This window comes from Cotesia glomerata, linkage group LG4, assembly GCF_020080835.1.
Source record: "Cotesia glomerata isolate CgM1 linkage group LG4, MPM_Cglom_v2.3, whole genome shotgun sequence".
Lineage (NCBI taxonomy): Eukaryota > Metazoa > Arthropoda > Insecta > Hymenoptera > Braconidae > Cotesia > Cotesia glomerata.
In genome coordinates, this window is record NC_058161.1 from 25146524 (window position 1) to 25164569 (window position 18046).

Genomic DNA, 18046 nt, shown 5'->3' on the forward strand with positions numbered 1-18046 from the left:
GCTCTATATAGTTGTAAGCGCAGCGTGTGTGTGATTGTTGCTCTTCATTGCCCATAAAATAAATTTGTAAAAATTTTGGATCGGCATCAGGCATTGGGAGCAATGAACCAATTTGGTGGTACACTTGACCTTGAATTTTGAATGTCGTTTCGAAATTACGACCATCTTCATTATGAACAATTTTTGTTGCTCCAAATGATGTCATTTGGAAGCATGAATTGAATTTACGAATTTTTCGCAAAAACAATTTCGATTGAGATGTGGTGCCAGCTAAAAGTGTTTTTAAAGGTTCCGGCGGTGGATTTAGCGATGGCCGTGAAATTTTTCCAGATGCGCAACATAAACCAGCTGATTCACCTTTGTACTTGAAAGCATGACAATGTTGACACTCTTTGTCCATACTACCAATCGAGATTAATGCATGTGACGAAGAGTTGATTTCAGGATCATATTCAAACGCAAGGCGATTGAGTGATGCTCTTGTCAATGCTCGATCATTTTGCATCCAGCGTTGGTTACGTTCTCTATGTGCATCCGTCGCTTGTTGACGTACCTCTCGTTGTCTTACTGCATTAGCACGAAGACGTCGAGTGCGTTGTACTGAATTTTCATTCGCACGTGTAGATGCAACTTGATCTCTCAGATTTGCATTATCCGCCGAGTGTTCATCATCTGTTCTATTTATTCGACGATCATGGACCAATTGCGCGTTCGGAGTACGTCGACCAATATTTCTGGCTCTTCCTTGAAGACGTGGCATTTTTCTGCAGAAAAAAAAAACTGTAATATATAATACGCAACGAATCTGAGTTTTTTATTAAAAATGAAATTTTAATTAATTAACAAAAAATATTTATTGTAACAAATTTTAGATAAAAAACGTGTAATTTTATTTTTTTGCTTGATAATTTGTAAAATGAATAATTTTTTCCAAAGTAAATAATTTTTAATAGAATTTTTTTTTTAATTTTTTGATAGTTTTCTTTTAAATAATTGTTTTTATTTAAAAAATAAATAATTTTTATTAAAAACAATTGAAAAATATGTTATGAAGTCAATAAGCTACCAAATAATTTTAAGATTAGGATGGTTGTTAACAAAAACACGTGTAAATTTGATGAAAAATTTATACGAAATATACTTATATAATCCACAATGAATATGAGTTATTTATTGAAAATAAAATTTTTAATTATCACCGAAAACGATTTATTGTAACAAATTTTAGATTAAAAACGTGTATTTTTATTTTCTTTTGTCTTAGTTTTGAAAATGAATAATTTGTTTAAAGTATATAATTTTTAATAGAATTTTTTAATAATTTTTTTTATTTAAAACATGAATAATAAAAACAATTTAAAAAATTTATGACCTACACAAATACATTTATAGGTTAGGTTGGTTGTTCTATAATTCACGTGTAAATTTGATAAAAAATTTATACAAAATATACTTACTTTGATTCCACTCTAAATTCATAAAAAGTATCGTTTTTTAGGCACACTTCAAAACTCTTCAAACATCAATTTCTATTCGTAGTTAATATTTTAATTAGCACACGACTTGAACAAACACAATAATAACAACAAAATTTCAGATATTTTTCTCAATTTGATCGCAGCACTAACTATCGGGACTAACTGAAATTAATATAGAATAATATTCAATATTTAATGCTGCGATGACAGCGCAGTCTATCGGATTGAAAGTAAAACGTTTCCAAATTAACAACTACTTATAAATGAAAAATTAGTTAAATAAATATTTTCCAGTGAACCAAATTGTGAATCTAAACCATCCTCGAATCCCCTTGAACTCACACAAAAAATTTCATCAAAATCGGTCCAGCCGTCTAGGAGGAGTTCAGTGACATACACACGCACACAAGAAATATATATATAAAGATACAGTGTTATAGTTTTCATTTTTTATTAATTGTAATTAAATGACACTGAATTAATTAACCATTCGCATTCAGTGACCTACAATCGTCGATTAGAATTTAAAAAAAAAAAATTTAACTCAAATAATTGATTTTTTCACAAGTTACAGTGTTTCCGGGGTTTCATACATGACAGACAGGAAAATTTTTTGACCTATTTTGATGTTTTTTTCCGTTTCTATTGCAGTAAATCAATTTTTAGAAAGTATGGAATTAATCTCCACTAAATTATCTCGACAATAGTATGCAAAATATCTTGATTCCGTGAACTAACAAGGCTTAATACTAAAAATAGTTGCTAAAATGAGGCGAAAAAAATTTTTCGATCGTAAAGCACTCTCTGATGCTTCGCATCATGAGTCGTGCAATAACTATTCATTAACTGGGGATTAAAAAAAGTCATACCTAACCTATATGGTAAGGTGCTTAAAATATTATATTTTACGAAAACAAATCTAAATTATCCTTAACCTACAATTAACACTTTCATTATTAAATACAATTAAATATTTCATTATTCAACTAAAAGAATAAAAAATAATTTTTTTTCATTTTAAAGCCATTATAATTTCTGAAAATTGATAAAAATAATTTAGCAGATATTTAATAATTTGTAGAACTTTTGTTAACAAATAAATTATGGCAAAGAAAATAAGAGAAAAAAATTGACATGTAGAAATTTTAAAAAATTAAGAATGCAATTTTTAAAAAATAATTTTTTAGAATTAATTTATTTGTTAAATAAAAATAAAAATTGGTCAAGTGACAGCTAACTTTAATATTACAATAAATTTTAAAAGTTCATTATTGTCGTCAACTATGATTTATTTACCACAAATAAACCATATCTTTACCATGAATAAACTATTTATTTGACGCAACTAAATCGCTCAAATATATTATATATTTACCAGAAATAAATATTTATTTGGCCATATCCAACTATCTTATATATTTGGCTCAAATAAATCTTATTTCGATCAAATATTTCTTTTTTTCTGTGTATAGTTAATAACAAACATAAAATGAATTTGTTCTTAAAATTATTAACAGTTAAAACAATATTTGTACCGGATACAAGTTAGTACGGCTGAAAAGTTATAACTATATTAGGAGAGAAAAATCGATTTTCTTATTAATTAAAAAAAATTTTTTTTGCAAATTAGTAAAATATAAACTTTTAATAATAAATTAGGACTAAATTAGAATGAATTAGAGAAATTTTAAAATTTTAGTCATTTTCCCATTTCGCATGGAATGCCCCTATAGCCAAATTGGCTATATTGATTCTGACAATATTTTTCTGCAGTAAATAAATATTTTCTTGTAACTCACCTTTAGATCTCCTAGAAGCGTCTTTACCAAAGTTATCAATCTTATGCAGTGCAAGTTTGTAGGCGTCAATCCTCGTTTCGAGTTCATCTTTCAATTTAGCTGTTAGCGGTAAAAGTTTGGTATCCTGGTGGTGTCCAAACCGTTTATCTTCGCTGGTAATTTGGCAGGGTATCGGGCCATGCTTCCCCAGCCCTTCGATAGTCTCGTCTAGAGCTTTCTTTCGGTTAACTATCAGCTCGAGGCTGTTGGGTGAGACCCGGGCGATGTACGTCAGGAGCTTAGCCCAAATTCTAATGCTCTGTTGATCCTGACAGACGGAAATAAGATGAACCACTTTCCAGAGAAGTTGTTCCACCCTTAGCGCCCTTGACAATTCATCTTGTTGTACCTCTTTGATTCTGTTTTCGCCTACACTACTGTTCTTGCTATTATTACTGATACTGTTATTGTTCTTGTTCTTGTTGTTGGTGTTGCTATTGGTCTTACTGAAACAAAGTTCTGGCAGCCGGGAATACAAAGCTTCAAGAAGTGACAAACTTCGAGGAAGTGTTTCGATCACCAAGTCCACGGGAAAGTCCGTTAGTGTCAACGCTAAAGTGCATCGCGGCAGTTTTCCTACTAAATTTGCTGCCTCGCGGTACTGACGCCCTTCGTACAATCTTAGCAATCTGTAATTAATTTTTTTTTTGTTATTATTGTGTTAGAATTAATTATTCTTCAAAGTTAATCAAAAATTTATGCCCAAATAATTAGAATAAAAGAAATTGTTAAAATAAGTCTTAAAATAATTAACTAATTGAAAAATCATAAAAAAAATTTTTTTTTAGTTTGGTCAATTTTCTACAAAAAATGTAAATAAAAGTTTTTGGTACAGTGTTTGTGGAACGAGAGATAAAATTAAAATTGAAAAAATTATTTTTGATGTTATTAAATTATAAAATTAACAAACGGAAAAATAAATTTTTTTTAATTGAAAGAAAAATTTTTGAATTTACGTGGAAAAGTGTAAATTTTTTAATATGTAAATTTGATAGTATTTTCTCCCTAAATTAAAATTTTTTCGTGTAAATTTAAATTTTTTCGCTTACTAAATTTACATTTTTTCCTGTAAATTCAATAGCTTTTCCACATACTAAATTTAAATTTTGCTCTATGTAAATTTAACAATTGTTCCACATGCTAAATTTACATTTTTTTCATGTTAATTCAAAAGTTGTTCTACATGCTAAATTTTCATTTTTTCCATGTGAATTTAACAGTTTTTCTTCATACTAAATTTATATTTTTCAATATTTGAATTTGATAGAATTTTCTCCTATAAATTAAAATTTTTTCATGTAAATTTAACAGTTTCCACAAAATAAATTTATATTTTCATCATTTAAATTCAATAGATTTTCCACATACTAAATTTACATTTTCTAATATGTAAATTTGATAGTTTCTCATCTTGTAAATTAAAATTTTTTTGTGTAAATTTAACAGTATTTTTACTGAATAAATTTACATTTTCTTCATAGAAATTCAATAGTTTTTCTCTAAACTAAATTTAAATTTTTTAATATGAAAATTTAATAGTTTTTCCTCCCGTAAATTTACGTGTAAATTAAAAAGTTTTCCACGAAATAAATTTATATTGTCTTCATGTAAATTCAATAGTTTTTTCGCATACTAAATTTACATTTTTCAATATGAAAATTTAATAGATTATCCTCCGTAAATTTACGTGTAAATTAAAAAGTTTTCCATGTAATAAATTTACATTTTCTTCATCGATAGACTTTACATGAAGAAAATGTAAATCAATAGATTTTCCACGTACTAAATTTACATTTTTTAATATGTAAATTTACTAGTTTTTCCTCCCGTAAATTTACATGTAAATTTACGTATAAATTAAAAAGTTTTCCACGTAATAAATTTACACTTGCTTCATGTAAATCAATAGTTTTTCACATACTAAATTTTAATTTTTTAATATGGAAATTCAATAGATTTTTCTCCGTAAAATTACATGTAAATTTAAGTGTAAATTTAACAGATGTTTAACATACTATATTTACACTCTCTACAGTTAAATTCTATACATTTTCCACATACTAAATTTACATTTTTTAATAAGAAATTTAATAGTTTTTCATCTCGTAAATTTTGATTTTTCTGTGTAAATTTTACAGTTTTTTCACATACTAAATTTAGAGTTTCTTCGTGTAAATTCAATAGTTTTTCCTTATACTGAATTTTAATTTTTCACCATGTAAATTTAACAGTTTTTCCTTTCGTAAATTTACGTATAAATTAAAAAGTTTTCCGGACACTAAATTTACATTTTATTCATGTAAATTTAATAGTTTTTTTTCATACTAAATTGACATTTTTCAATACGTAAATTTAACAGTTTTTTACATACTAAATTTACATTTTCTTCGTGTAAATTCAATAGATTTTCCTTATACTGCATTTAAATTTTTCACAATGTAAATTTAATAGTTTTTCCTTTCGTAAGTTCACATGTAAATTTACGTGTACATTAAGAAGTTTTCCACATACTAAATTTACATTTTCTTCACATGTAAATTTAACAGTTTTTTCCATACTAAATTTACATTTTTCACTATGTAAATTTAATAGTTTTTCTCCCGTAAATTAAAATTTTTCCTGTGTAAATTTAACAATTTTTTCACGTACTAAATTTACATTTTCTTCATGTAAATTTAACACTTTCTCTACTAAATTTAAATTTTTCACGATGTAAATTTAATAATTTTCCCTCACACTAAATTCGAATTTTTCCATGTAAATATACCAGCTTTTCCACACATTAAATTTACGTTTTTAACATTGTAAAATTTACAATTCTAAAAATTAAAAATTAGAACATTAACCTGAATAATTTTTATAATGTAAAATTAACACTTTTAACATTGTAAATTTGATAGTTATGTCTTGACAAGAATAAAACTGTAAATTCAATCGATTTTTCTGTAATTTTGAAAATTTTTTTTTCCTTGTAGTACTTAGTTAAATTATTTTAATTGGATAATTTTCCTTGTCTGCTACAGAGTATGTTAAGTTAATTCAGAAGGCTGTTTAATCAGATGTTATAAATAGCCGATACTGTAGGGTTTTACACGCTCATTTCCTATGCAAATTGTTCGGGGATGATGCTTACGGGTACACGAGATTAATTTTAAACACACGAAAACACAGTTCCTGACTAAATTGTGTTTGCACTGCAATTCTGAGCACGTATGTCGCGATATATTGCTCTTTGCAAATACACCTGTTTATTATATTGTATATTTATTATTATATTGCTAGATATGAAAATTGACCATATTATAGGCCTATCATTCATATTGATTCACAATAAAAATTTTTTTGGAAAAATTACCTTATTAATGACAGTTATCTTGAAAAGTTCCGCGATTTCTGATCTACTTACAATTTTTAAAAATAATTACTTACAAATATAAGTAAAAAAGTATAGAAAAGTTCAATAAATCTTTACGGTAGTCAAAAATTGACGTGGATTAGACATTAGGAAAATTTAAAAATAAAATGCTGGATTATCAATATGTTGATCAATATTACATAAAAATGATACAAAAGCACTTAATTAAATAGAAAAATCACCCAAAAACTTATCAAAAATTTTTTTAAATCGATTAATTGCTATTTTTACATAAAAAAGTGGTTATGATATAGGTTGGGTACATTTTTAAAGTTTTTATGGAGAGGCAAACACAATCACTTTTGAAGAAATCAATTTTTCAACTCAATTTATTTTTTAATCTTCTCCTCTGCCTTATAGAAAGTCGCGGATTGAAAATTGCAGCTTAATATTGTTTTGTTTAATTATAATTAATTTTTTTCGGCTAGCAGTTAGAGAAATTTTCTGTCCTTTGAGCAGCCATATAGAAAAATTTATTTGTAAATACAACTTGAAGACAGCTGATACTATACTCAATTGTTTCGCTGGCCGACTGCCGGTAATACAGTCTTCAATTTTTTCTTTTTTATGATTCACTTATCGGAACGAAAGAGGGCGTTCAATTCGTATGAAAAAAAATACTATCCGCGGAAAAATTTAAACGAGCTTTAAAATAGAATTGTAAATAAAATTAATTTCTTGTAATTTATTTGTAATTAACTTATTAAAATTATTTTTTAATTTATTCTTGTAGTGTACAGTATATAATTATTTTTTTTATCGACGTTTGATATAAGATTATCTATGTTATTAAGAGAATAAGCAAAATTTTGTGGCTAGTGTATTTATATGATAAAATCTTGATGAGTGTAACATCAGGATGAGCTGAAAATCTTTAGATTTTCTGCCCTCTTATTCTATTTCTTACATGGACCTTATATCTCATATCTTAGATCTCATATCATTTACATTTAGACGGCTAACGTACATTTGATGACAGCCGCTATAATCGTTTACGTTCACAGTCGGTTTATGAAGACGTTAAACCTTTGAGTTAACCTTCTTTGAGATTTATTTACTGGGCTAAGACCAGGACGATTAAATTGTAAGCTTGGAAGATTTAGGTGCTTCTTTTTCGGAAGACATTGTGGTCAGAAATTGTTTTTTTTTTTCCGGTCGGTTTGGAGTAGGTTGATTTTTTTGCTATGGCTAAACGTGTCGGTCCTGAAATTACTGATTTATAAGACAGGGTTCGAATCCTGGGCATGATTTTTTTTTCAACAAAAAATAAAAATTTTTTTTTAACTCTATAGGTTGAAAGATAATTGAAAGAAAAAATTTTTTTATGTCTTCGGCAATAGGATCTTCAATAAAGGTCTTCAAGCTTAAAAATCATGTATCACACTTGATATTTACTTCAATATTACTATCAATTTTCAACGCCCCCAACGAATGGAATTTTCAAAAAAATTATTATTAAATAATTTAATTATATTTTTTTGCAGAAAAGAAATTTTTTTTTTTTTGATAATAATATCGATATTTTAATAGTATTTTATTTAATAAATATTTATGTGCTCCGATAATTTATTATTTCATTTATTAGCTAAAAATTCAATTAAGAAAAAGTCAATTAAAATCTATCCACTTAAATTTAACTATCAATTTAAAATCACTCTAATAATTCCAATTACACGAATGGAACTTGCGAAAAAAAGTTTATTGGATAATAAAAAAAAAATGGTTATTGACACAGTTTGATATGATTAACCAAATCATAAATAATCAGATCTCTATTCCATTTGTTTTTATTGAGCTATGAAAAAATTTTTAATTTTAATAAATTGGAATAATGTAAAAGCACTAATTATTGACACTGTAAAAGACATGGTAAGGATTTCATTTTGTTTTAACATATTTTAAATTAAGATAAGTAAACTATTGACATTTTTAAAGATATAAGCTCACCCGAGAAAACTCTGCTATACCGGTGGCAAGCCCGGGGCCTCTCCTTGGAGGGAGGAAGGAGGAGCCGGAGGAGTAAAAACCTCGTTAAAAAACCAGGGTCCATCTAGCTCCGGATGGTAGCACCCTGTAAGGGCTCCTGGCTAGGATTACAGCAAACTCTCTTTTGGTTTATGGAATGAACGCCACAAACAAGAATCAGTTTACGGTGCAGGGGAGGGATACCCCAGTACCGGCAGCAGACAGTTTGCAGACGGGCTGTATGTCGTCGTCATCCAGCGACCGTTTGGACGGAGGGGTGGACCCCAAGGCCCCCCCGTCTAGTACAGCTACTGGGAGTACTATGACGGAGACAACCTCGCTTCTCGATAAGAGGGACCAGGCTATTGGAAGGGAGGATCGGTTCTTGGAGCAGCTCCAGGAACTAATTAACGAGACGATCAGTACCATCAAAACGAAGAGGACAGTATCTATGGAGGTTACCAATAGGGTCAAGGAGGCACAAAGGTTGCTTTTTGAGACTTTGGTGAACCGTCGGTGCTGGAAAGTAACTCAGCGCACACTGGCGGAAAAGGAGGCAGAGGAGAAGAGGACGCTGACCGAAGAACTGATGAGACTGCAACAAGCCTCTCAAACAGAGAAAGAACGGACGCCGGCTTCTAAGGACAAAAAAAAGAGACCGGCAATCAGCCCACCAGATGGACCGGAGAAAAATGTGCTGCGGCAGCCTGACGGCAGATTTACAGTTGTCACTGCCAGGGGAAAGAGGCAGCGCACTGGAGCCGATGGAGGACCTACGACTCTAGAGCCTACAAAACAGCAGAAACCAAATGGGCAAAACCAAAAGATGCCGGAGGAGGAGCCGTTCCATCTGGTGGACAGTAAGAAAAAAAGAAAAAAGAAGATAAAGAAGCAGGTGGAGGAAACAGTGGACCAGGCAGCAACCGCAAAGCCAGCAGGACCAGGACCAGGGACGACGGAACAAGGACCAGCAGCAGGACGGACCACAGCAGCCAAGGAAGACCGGAGGCCGAGGAGGAAGCAACGACCGGAGGCAGTGCTGATAAAACTAGGTAAGATCCAATCTTGTGAGGGAGTCCTGAGGGCTCTGCGCTCTGGACTTCATCCAGAGAAATTGGGCTTAGAGGTTAAGGCCGTGAGGACTGCCAGTAAAGGTGGTCTTCTTATTGAGTTCGAGGGATCTGTAAAAGATCGCTCGGCACTCGGTAGTAAGATCACTGAGATAGCCGGAGGAGACGTGGAGGTGCGCCATCTTTTCCCTACTGCCACAGTGGTAATAGACGGGATGGACGCCGTCACGACCGTTGAAGAGGTCCAGGCGGCCCTGGGGGAAGCTACCGAGGGGACTGCGGATGGACTCAAAGTGACTATCACGAAGCCCAATAGATAGGGAGCCGTCCGCGCTTTCATCGAGGCTGAACTCGGGGCTGCTGCGACCTTGGAGACCTTGGGAAAGGTCAAAGTCGGCTGGACGGTTTGCCGAATCCGCCGCTGGGAGCGACTGGACCGGTGCTACCGATGCCAAGGACTGGGTCACTTAGCGGGCTCGTGCAAGGCAGAGGAGGACCGAAGTGGTTGCTGCTGGCGGTGTGGTGAGACGGATCACCAGTCGAAGGCTTGTACCAAGCCTCCGCGCTGTCATCTCTGTGCAGCGGTGGGGAGCGGGCGAGCCTCTGATCACGTGGCTGGTTCTGGACGGTGTACAACCTATCGGGAGGTACTCCAAAAGAAAAATGGCTAAGGTGCTGCAAATAAACTTACACCGATGCAAACTGGCCCTTGATCTTCTTTACGCTAGAAATCGTGACAACGAGATGGATATTGTTTTGGTATCAGAGCAGTACCATTCTGTGTCTGGACCAAATTGGTACTGTGACCCCACGGGCACAGTGGCAATCTGGATTCCAGATCGAAGTCGCCTCTTTGTGCGTGATAGTGGATCGAGGAACGGCATTGTATGGGTTGAGACACCAGCAGTTACCTTCATGTCGTGTTATTTCACCCCCAGCGAGCCTATTGCGGATTTCCGAAAGAAGGTTGACAATCTCGAGCGAGTAGTCCGCCATCATGAAGAAGAGATAGTGATAGGTGGTGACTTTAACGCAAAGTCCATCGAGTGGGGGATGGAATATAGTGACACGCGGGGTGATGAGCTCCTGGACATGATGGCAGGTTTTGACCTTATCATTATGAATAGGGGAAATACACCCACTTTCCGAAGAGCTGGCGTGCGTTGGTCGATTTTAGACCTTACGTTTGCTACTCAACGGATAGCGGGAGTAATCTCAGACTGGGCTGTTTTGGAGGAGTATACGGCAAGTGAATATCAATATATTTCGTACACGGTCAACAGTGTGAGAGGCAACCCACCTACTGTGCCGGAGCGACAAATGAAGCAAACAGGATGGAAAGTGTTACTCCTGGATGAGAGCGCATTCCAAAATGCTGTCTCAGATAGAATTGACACGCTTCTTGAATCATTTGCAGAGTCGCGCGAAAATGTTGAGTCACTTGTTGGTCAAACGATGGATGTGATCGTTACAGGGTGCGACGCTGCTATGCCTCGCCGTTCCGCAAGCTCTCGTAGGAAGCCGGTTTACTGGTGGACAGCGGAGATCGCGCTGCTCAGGGCTGAGTGTTTGCGTCTTCGGAGGCAAGCACTTAGGTCGCGAAAGCGAGATACTGGACAGCAAAAGAACGACGAGTACAAAGCGGCGAAGAAGCGACTCGTCACGGAGATTAAGGCGAGCAAAGGGAGGTGCTGGAAGGCGATCTGTAGAGAAGTGGATGATGATCTATGGGGCAATGGCTACCGGATCGTCACTCGCAAATTTGTTGGTCGCGGTTCAGTAGCTCCTATGGAGCCCGATAGGATGGAGGAAATAGTCCAAACTCTGTTTCCTGATCGCGAAGAACGGGTATACACGCAAAGCGTAATATCCGATGACGAGTGCCCACTTTTCACAGCAGTGGAGCTGCGGGAAGTTGTTAAGTCCCTCAAGGTAGGTAAGGCTCCGGGTCCTGACGGTATCCCCGTCGAGGCCTATAAGGTCCTTATAAAAAAGCATGAACAACTGCTCCTTGATACTTACAACGCCTGCATCTCGACTGGAGTTTTTCCGAAGAGATGGAAACTGCAACGGTTGGTTCTGTTAGATAAAGGAAAGGGTCCGCCCTATACACCTTCGTCCTACAGACCACTGTGCATGTTAGACGTCGCAGGGAAGATTTTCGAAGCCCTTATTACGAATCGACTGCGGAAAGAAGTGATCGATGCTGGTGGCCTGGCTGAAAACCAACATGGCTTTCGGCCGGGTCGCAGCACAATTGGTGCCATCTCGGAAGCGCTCTCATTTGCACAAAAAGCCTGGACGGGTCATCATCGTTGCCGTCCAGTGTGCATTATGATGACGTTCGACGTCAAAAATGCATTTAATTCGGCAATATGGCCGGATATAATGAGGGCGCTTCGGAAATTAGGTCTATCGGAGTATCTCATTCGCATCATAAATTAAATCTGTTACCGCGAAGTAATGCTAACGCGGTCCCGCAGTATCAGGTTTACAAATGAGGGGAGGGTTTTAGTGAGTAAAAATCTCACACTACCGGCAACCAACATCATCAACATCTAGCCGGTGTCTTTTGAAGATTTCCCTCCTCTCGCCCAAAGAAAAAAAAAAAAAAAAAAAAGCTCACCCAAGAAAAAATTTTTCTATATAATCATATATAATTATATATGCTTATATATAATTAACAAATAAAAAAATTTTTTCTTTGAAAAAAAATTTTTTTTTGGTAATCACAAAAAGTGTAAAATGATGTTTATAAATACGTTTAAATAATTCTGAAATACAAAATTTATTACATTACCAAAGTTAAGCAGCATTGAGCAGGGTTAATAGTTGGATGGGTGACCGCTGGTTTTATAGCCGTAAAATTATATCTAGACATTTTTTTTTGCATTTCAATTGGTTACGGAGAATTGCGTAGGACTATATTAAATACTATATCCATAAAATTAACCCAATAATTAATTAGATGAAATAAATATAGAATTAAATATTGTTATATATAATTATATATGATTATATTTGGCTATTTTTCATATGTAATCATATATAACCAATTTATATATAAATATATATAATTATAGTTAACCATTTTTTCTCGGCGCACACGGAGAAAAAAGTATTGCTATTTTCACGATACAGTATATAGATGTAAAAAATGTATCATTTTCATGATACAGTATAATAGTGATGATCATGATCCTCGTATGACTATAATTTAGATGTGCATATGCTCGATCTAGTGGATCGTGATTATCATGATCCACATGGATTCGGATATCGAGTGTCTATATTGCTATGGTTTATAGATGATGTTCGAGATATAGTAATTTAGTAATATTTACACGTACACTAACCACAAATACGCTGACGCGTCGATCTACTGCGCATGCAGTTATGCCGAAATTTTGTATACTCGAGTCACTTACTTATTAGCACGTTGTCGAGTAAAGTCATAGTATTCTTTTTTCAATCGTTGTAATTAGTTACTTAATAAATTCATACATCGTTTATATAAATCTTACTCTACTATTATTTATATTCACTTGATCTCTGCCTAACTCCCACAGGTTATGGGCCCAGTGGCGAGTAGTAAGTGAGTGATATAAAAATAATAAATAAGTAAAAATTCTATGAATAAAAATCGTCGAGTAAAAATTACGTGAACACGTGGTCGTAAAATAGCTAACCAAAGATGGCGGACGGAGCGTCGCGTATTGAGTTACTAGACAAACGTAACTACGATGTCTGGCAACTGAGGATGAAGTCCATCCTGGTGAAACATGACCGATGGGGTTATGTAAGCGGCGAAATACCGTATCCGATTGGAAGCAACGCCGCGGAAAGAGAAATTGCGAAGTGGAAAAACGACGACGAGAAGGCCAAAGCGGACATTATATTGTCGATTGGCAACGCCGAATTGAAGACGACCACAAAGTGCAACACGTCGAAAGAAATATGGGAAAAACTGCAGTCAATCCACGCGTCGAAAGGACCAGTGAGAAAAATTGAATGGCTGACAGAGATAACATCTTTCAAAATCGACGAGGAGGATGATTTTCGGGAACGACTGGACAGCTTTACGAACGCCGTCGAGCAGTTAGAAGGTATGGACATCAAAATTCCAAGTGATATGCTCGTGGTATTAATTTTAAAGAGTCTAACACCAAGCTTTGAGAATTTTCGATGTGCGATTAGATCAAACGACGAATTACCGACTACAGAGGCGCTGATCGGGAAAATACTCGATGAAAATCGAAGTAGGAGATCTGCAGAATCGGCAGAGGACAACAACGTCCTGTATGCAGGCAATCGGTATGGAAGGAAGCCGCAACAGAGAAAATTTAAGTCGAAAGGCAGCAAACCATGCTTCATATGCGGAAAAATTGGTGATTGGGCAGAAAAGTGTCCCGAGCGACAAAAAAATTCTGCGAGGAGCGTCGAATCGTCGGCAGAGACCCACTATGTCGTAGATCAACCTGAGGAGGCCCACAACGTGACTTCAAGGTCGAGGTGGTGCTTGGACAGTGGATGTACTACGCATATGTGTGCCAGCGACGAATTCCTGACTGATATCCAGGAGTGTGAGATGACGTTGAACATGGCGAATGCAGCATCGACGAAGGCGAGAGCAAAAGGGATTGCTCACATCAAGGCGAAGACAGACACAGGTAATATTGATCTAAATCTTCGTAATATCTTACTTCTTAAAGATCTGAGGACTAATTTAATTTCCGTATCGAAAGTCACTCGGAACGACCGAGAGATTTTATTCAGGAAGGACGACGCCATCGTCAGGGACCTGAATGGAGAGGTGAAGTTAGTCGCTGATCGCATAGGAGACCTGTATTACCTACGGGAGCAGACGGAACAAGTCAAGGCAGTGGAAAAGGCGTCGGAAAGAGCCAGTACATCGGATTTGGACTTATGGTACGCAAGGTTAGGACACTTGCACATGGATGCCGTAGTAAACCTGTCAAAAAGTTAGGCGTCGGGGATAAAACCTCTGAATAAGGACACGACGTCATGCGACGTGTGTCATCGTGGAAAATTGACGGCAAAGCTGTTCTATCCGAGAGCCGAGAAAAGCCAGCGAATACTCGAAATTGTACATACTGACCTATGTCAACCTTCAGGGACGAAGTCTGAAGGAGGAAACCAGTACTTCGTGACCTTCATAGATGACTACAGCGGCTGGTGTGAGCTGTACCTGTTGAAGAGCAAGGACGGAGTATTTGAAGCGTTCAAAACATATAAAAACTACGTCGAAAAGCAGACAGGGCAGAAGATTAAAGCTTTGAAATCCGACAATGGTCGAGAATATTGCAATAAACAATTCGACGAGTACCTGAAGCACGAGGGAATTAAGAGGCGACTAATAGCGCCTTACACGCCGCAACAAAACGGAGTCGCAGAGCGCATGAATCGTACGATCGTCGACATGGCTAGGTGCCTACTGATCCAAGCAGGATTTCCGACGGTGTACTGGGGAGCAGCTATTACGACGGCCAACTACCTGAGGAATCGTTGTCCAAGTAGAAGCCACGGAGGATCTACACCATTTGAGTTATGGTTCGGTAGAAAGCCAGGATTAAAGCACCTGCGAGTATTTGGAGCGAAAGTGTTTGTACTTCGAAAGGAAACAAGACGTCAAAAGCTCGAGGAAAAATCAATCGAAGGAAGATTGGTCGGCTATTGCGAAACCGCAAAGGCCTACAGAGTACGACGGAACGACGATGGCAAGGTAGTCATCACCAGAGATGTACAAATCATAGAAGATAACGTGTTGAGATCACGCAGTGCTGTACAATTGGACATCGAACATACATACCCTCAGGAAGAGGATCCAGAGCCAGGGAGAGTCCTTAGAGACAGTAGGTCATACAGGGAAATCATAAGAGAGCCCTCACCAGCTCGAGCACGAGGAAGACCCAAGAAACAAAAATCTGGGAAGCCAGGACGACCTCGTAAACTTTACAGATACGTAAGTGCGTCGAGTATTCCTTCAAGTCGAGCATCAAGTCGTGAAAATTTATCACAAGAAGAAGAGGAAGCACCGGAAGGAGACGACGAGGAAGCATCAAACGATGTTTTCATTCCAAGCGTCGAAGATGAAGTTCAAGGAACGAAGAGACCGCTGGAAACGTCGTTGTTTCAGGAAGATAAACGTCCTCGAAATGACAGAAGATCAAGTGGTTCAGAGAAGTCACCTTAAAGAGATGAAGTTAATACCGACGAGGGAGAGGAGTTCATGGATGCAAAGTTTATCGAAGAACTAGCGTTAATGGCTGATATTAAGCTCGAAGAAGTGATCTGAGGAACGGAATCGACAGAGTGGAAGCGTGCACTAGCAGCAGAAGTACGCTCACATCTGGAACACGGAACATGGGAACTGGTGAAATGTCCAGAAAATGGAAAAATTATTGGATCTAAGGTAATCTTGAAGAACAAGTTAAACGCCGACGGGAAAATAGAGCGCAGAAAAGCTCGAATAGTAGCCAGGGGATTTTCGCAGAGACCAGGGTTCGATTTTGACGAAACCTTTGCACCAGTGGCAAGACTGGAATCAATAAGGCTACTAGCGGCATTATCAACGAAGATGGATGCCAAGATCCATCAAATGGACGTGGAAACGGCGTACTTACACGCCAAGGTCGACGAAGAATTATACATGGAAGTTCCAGGTGGCTTAAAGGAAGCACTAGTGGAAATTACGCGTAGCGAAAGAAGAGACTCCGAAGTCCAAACAAAAGCATCAAAAATGCTGGAGGAGCTCACCAAGGGTGAACGAGTTTGCAAGCTACGAAAGTCAATATATGGATTGAAACAGTCTGGCAAGAAATGGTACGACGTTGAGTGGAATACTCAAAAACTTAGGCCTAAAACCGACGGTATCAGACCCATGTTTGTTTGCATACAGGACGACAAACGAAATATTGCTCGTAGCAGTTTACGTCGATGACTTGTTAGTCACGTCGAACAATCCTGAGTGGATTGAAGAACTGAAAAAGGGACTGGCAAATGAAATCCCAATAAAAGACTTAGGAGAAGCCAAATATTGCTTAGGCATAGAGTTCAAGCAAGAAAACGGCGAAATAAATCTGAGCCAGCGTCGATACGTCGAAGAATTGTTGGAAAAATTTGGTATGAAGAATTGCACTCCACATCAGATACCAGCGAGCCCAACATCAATGTTGAAAGCGTCAACAGATCCGAATAGGTCAACGAAAAATCCAAGGTACAGAGAGCTAGTAGGACCTCTGATGTATTTGGCAGTAGTGACGAGGCCGGATATCGCACATACAGTAAGTGTGTTGAGCCAATTCAACGAACACCCAACAGAAGAGCACTGGGGAGCCGCAAAACAAGTTCTCAGGTATTTAAAGGGGACAACCGGACTGAGACTCACCTACAGGAATACAACTGAGAAAATCGTCGGATATAGTGATGCTGACTGGGGAAACGACAAGACGGATTCAAAATCGTACACAGGGTACGTATTTATGTTTGGAGGAGCTGCAATCAGCTGGAAGTCCAGGAAACAGCGAACCGTGGCCCTTTCGACGACAGAGGCCGAATACAAAGCGCTCACGGAAGCGACGAAAGAATCAATGTACCTTCGGGGACTCATCGACAAAATAGGCATTGGAAAATATTCAGAAGGCCTCATTTATTGCGATAATCAGGGTGCAATACATACGTCGACGGCGACGGGATTCTTAGATCGAACCAAGCATGTTCGAATCCAATTTAATTTCGTCAAGGAAGCTGTTAAAAATCAGGAGATACAGCTAGTACACATATCCACTGATGAGATGACCGCCGACATCTTGACGAAAGCATTGCCACGTGATAGACACGCCGAACTCGCAAAAGCCATGGGAATGAGTGAGACAGACTAAGGCGTGTACGTGTTCATATTAAGGGAGAGTGTTGGAGATATAGTAATTTAGTAATATTTACACGTACACTACCCACACATACGCCGACGCGTCGATCTACTGCGCATGCAGTTATGCTGAAATTTTGTATACTCGAGTCACTTACTTATTAGCACGTTGTCGAGTAAAGTCATAGTATTCTTTTTCCAATCGCTGTAATTAGTTACTTAATAAATTCATACATCGTTTATATAAATCTTACTCTACTATTTATATTCACTCGATCCCTGCCTAACTCCCACAGATGATTAAGTTATCTTTAATTAAATGTTAATTATATTTTATTGCAGATTATTGTTTTTTTTAGTTTTTTGGTATATTATTGTTATTAACAAAAATA

At 36.4% G+C, this 18046-nt stretch overlaps 1 protein-coding gene across 1 annotated transcript in view; it reads right to left on the reverse strand.

Moving 5' to 3' along the window:
- LOC123263230 overlaps nucleotides 1–18046 on the reverse strand; it is a 55107-nt gene that overhangs the window by 23901 nt on the left and 13160 nt on the right. The window contains exon 2 of the mRNA XM_044725832.1: nucleotides 3278–3945. Coding sequence (XP_044581767.1) covers nucleotides 3278–3945 — 668 coding nt within the window. The remainder of the gene's footprint in view (nucleotides 1–3277; nucleotides 3946–18046) is intronic.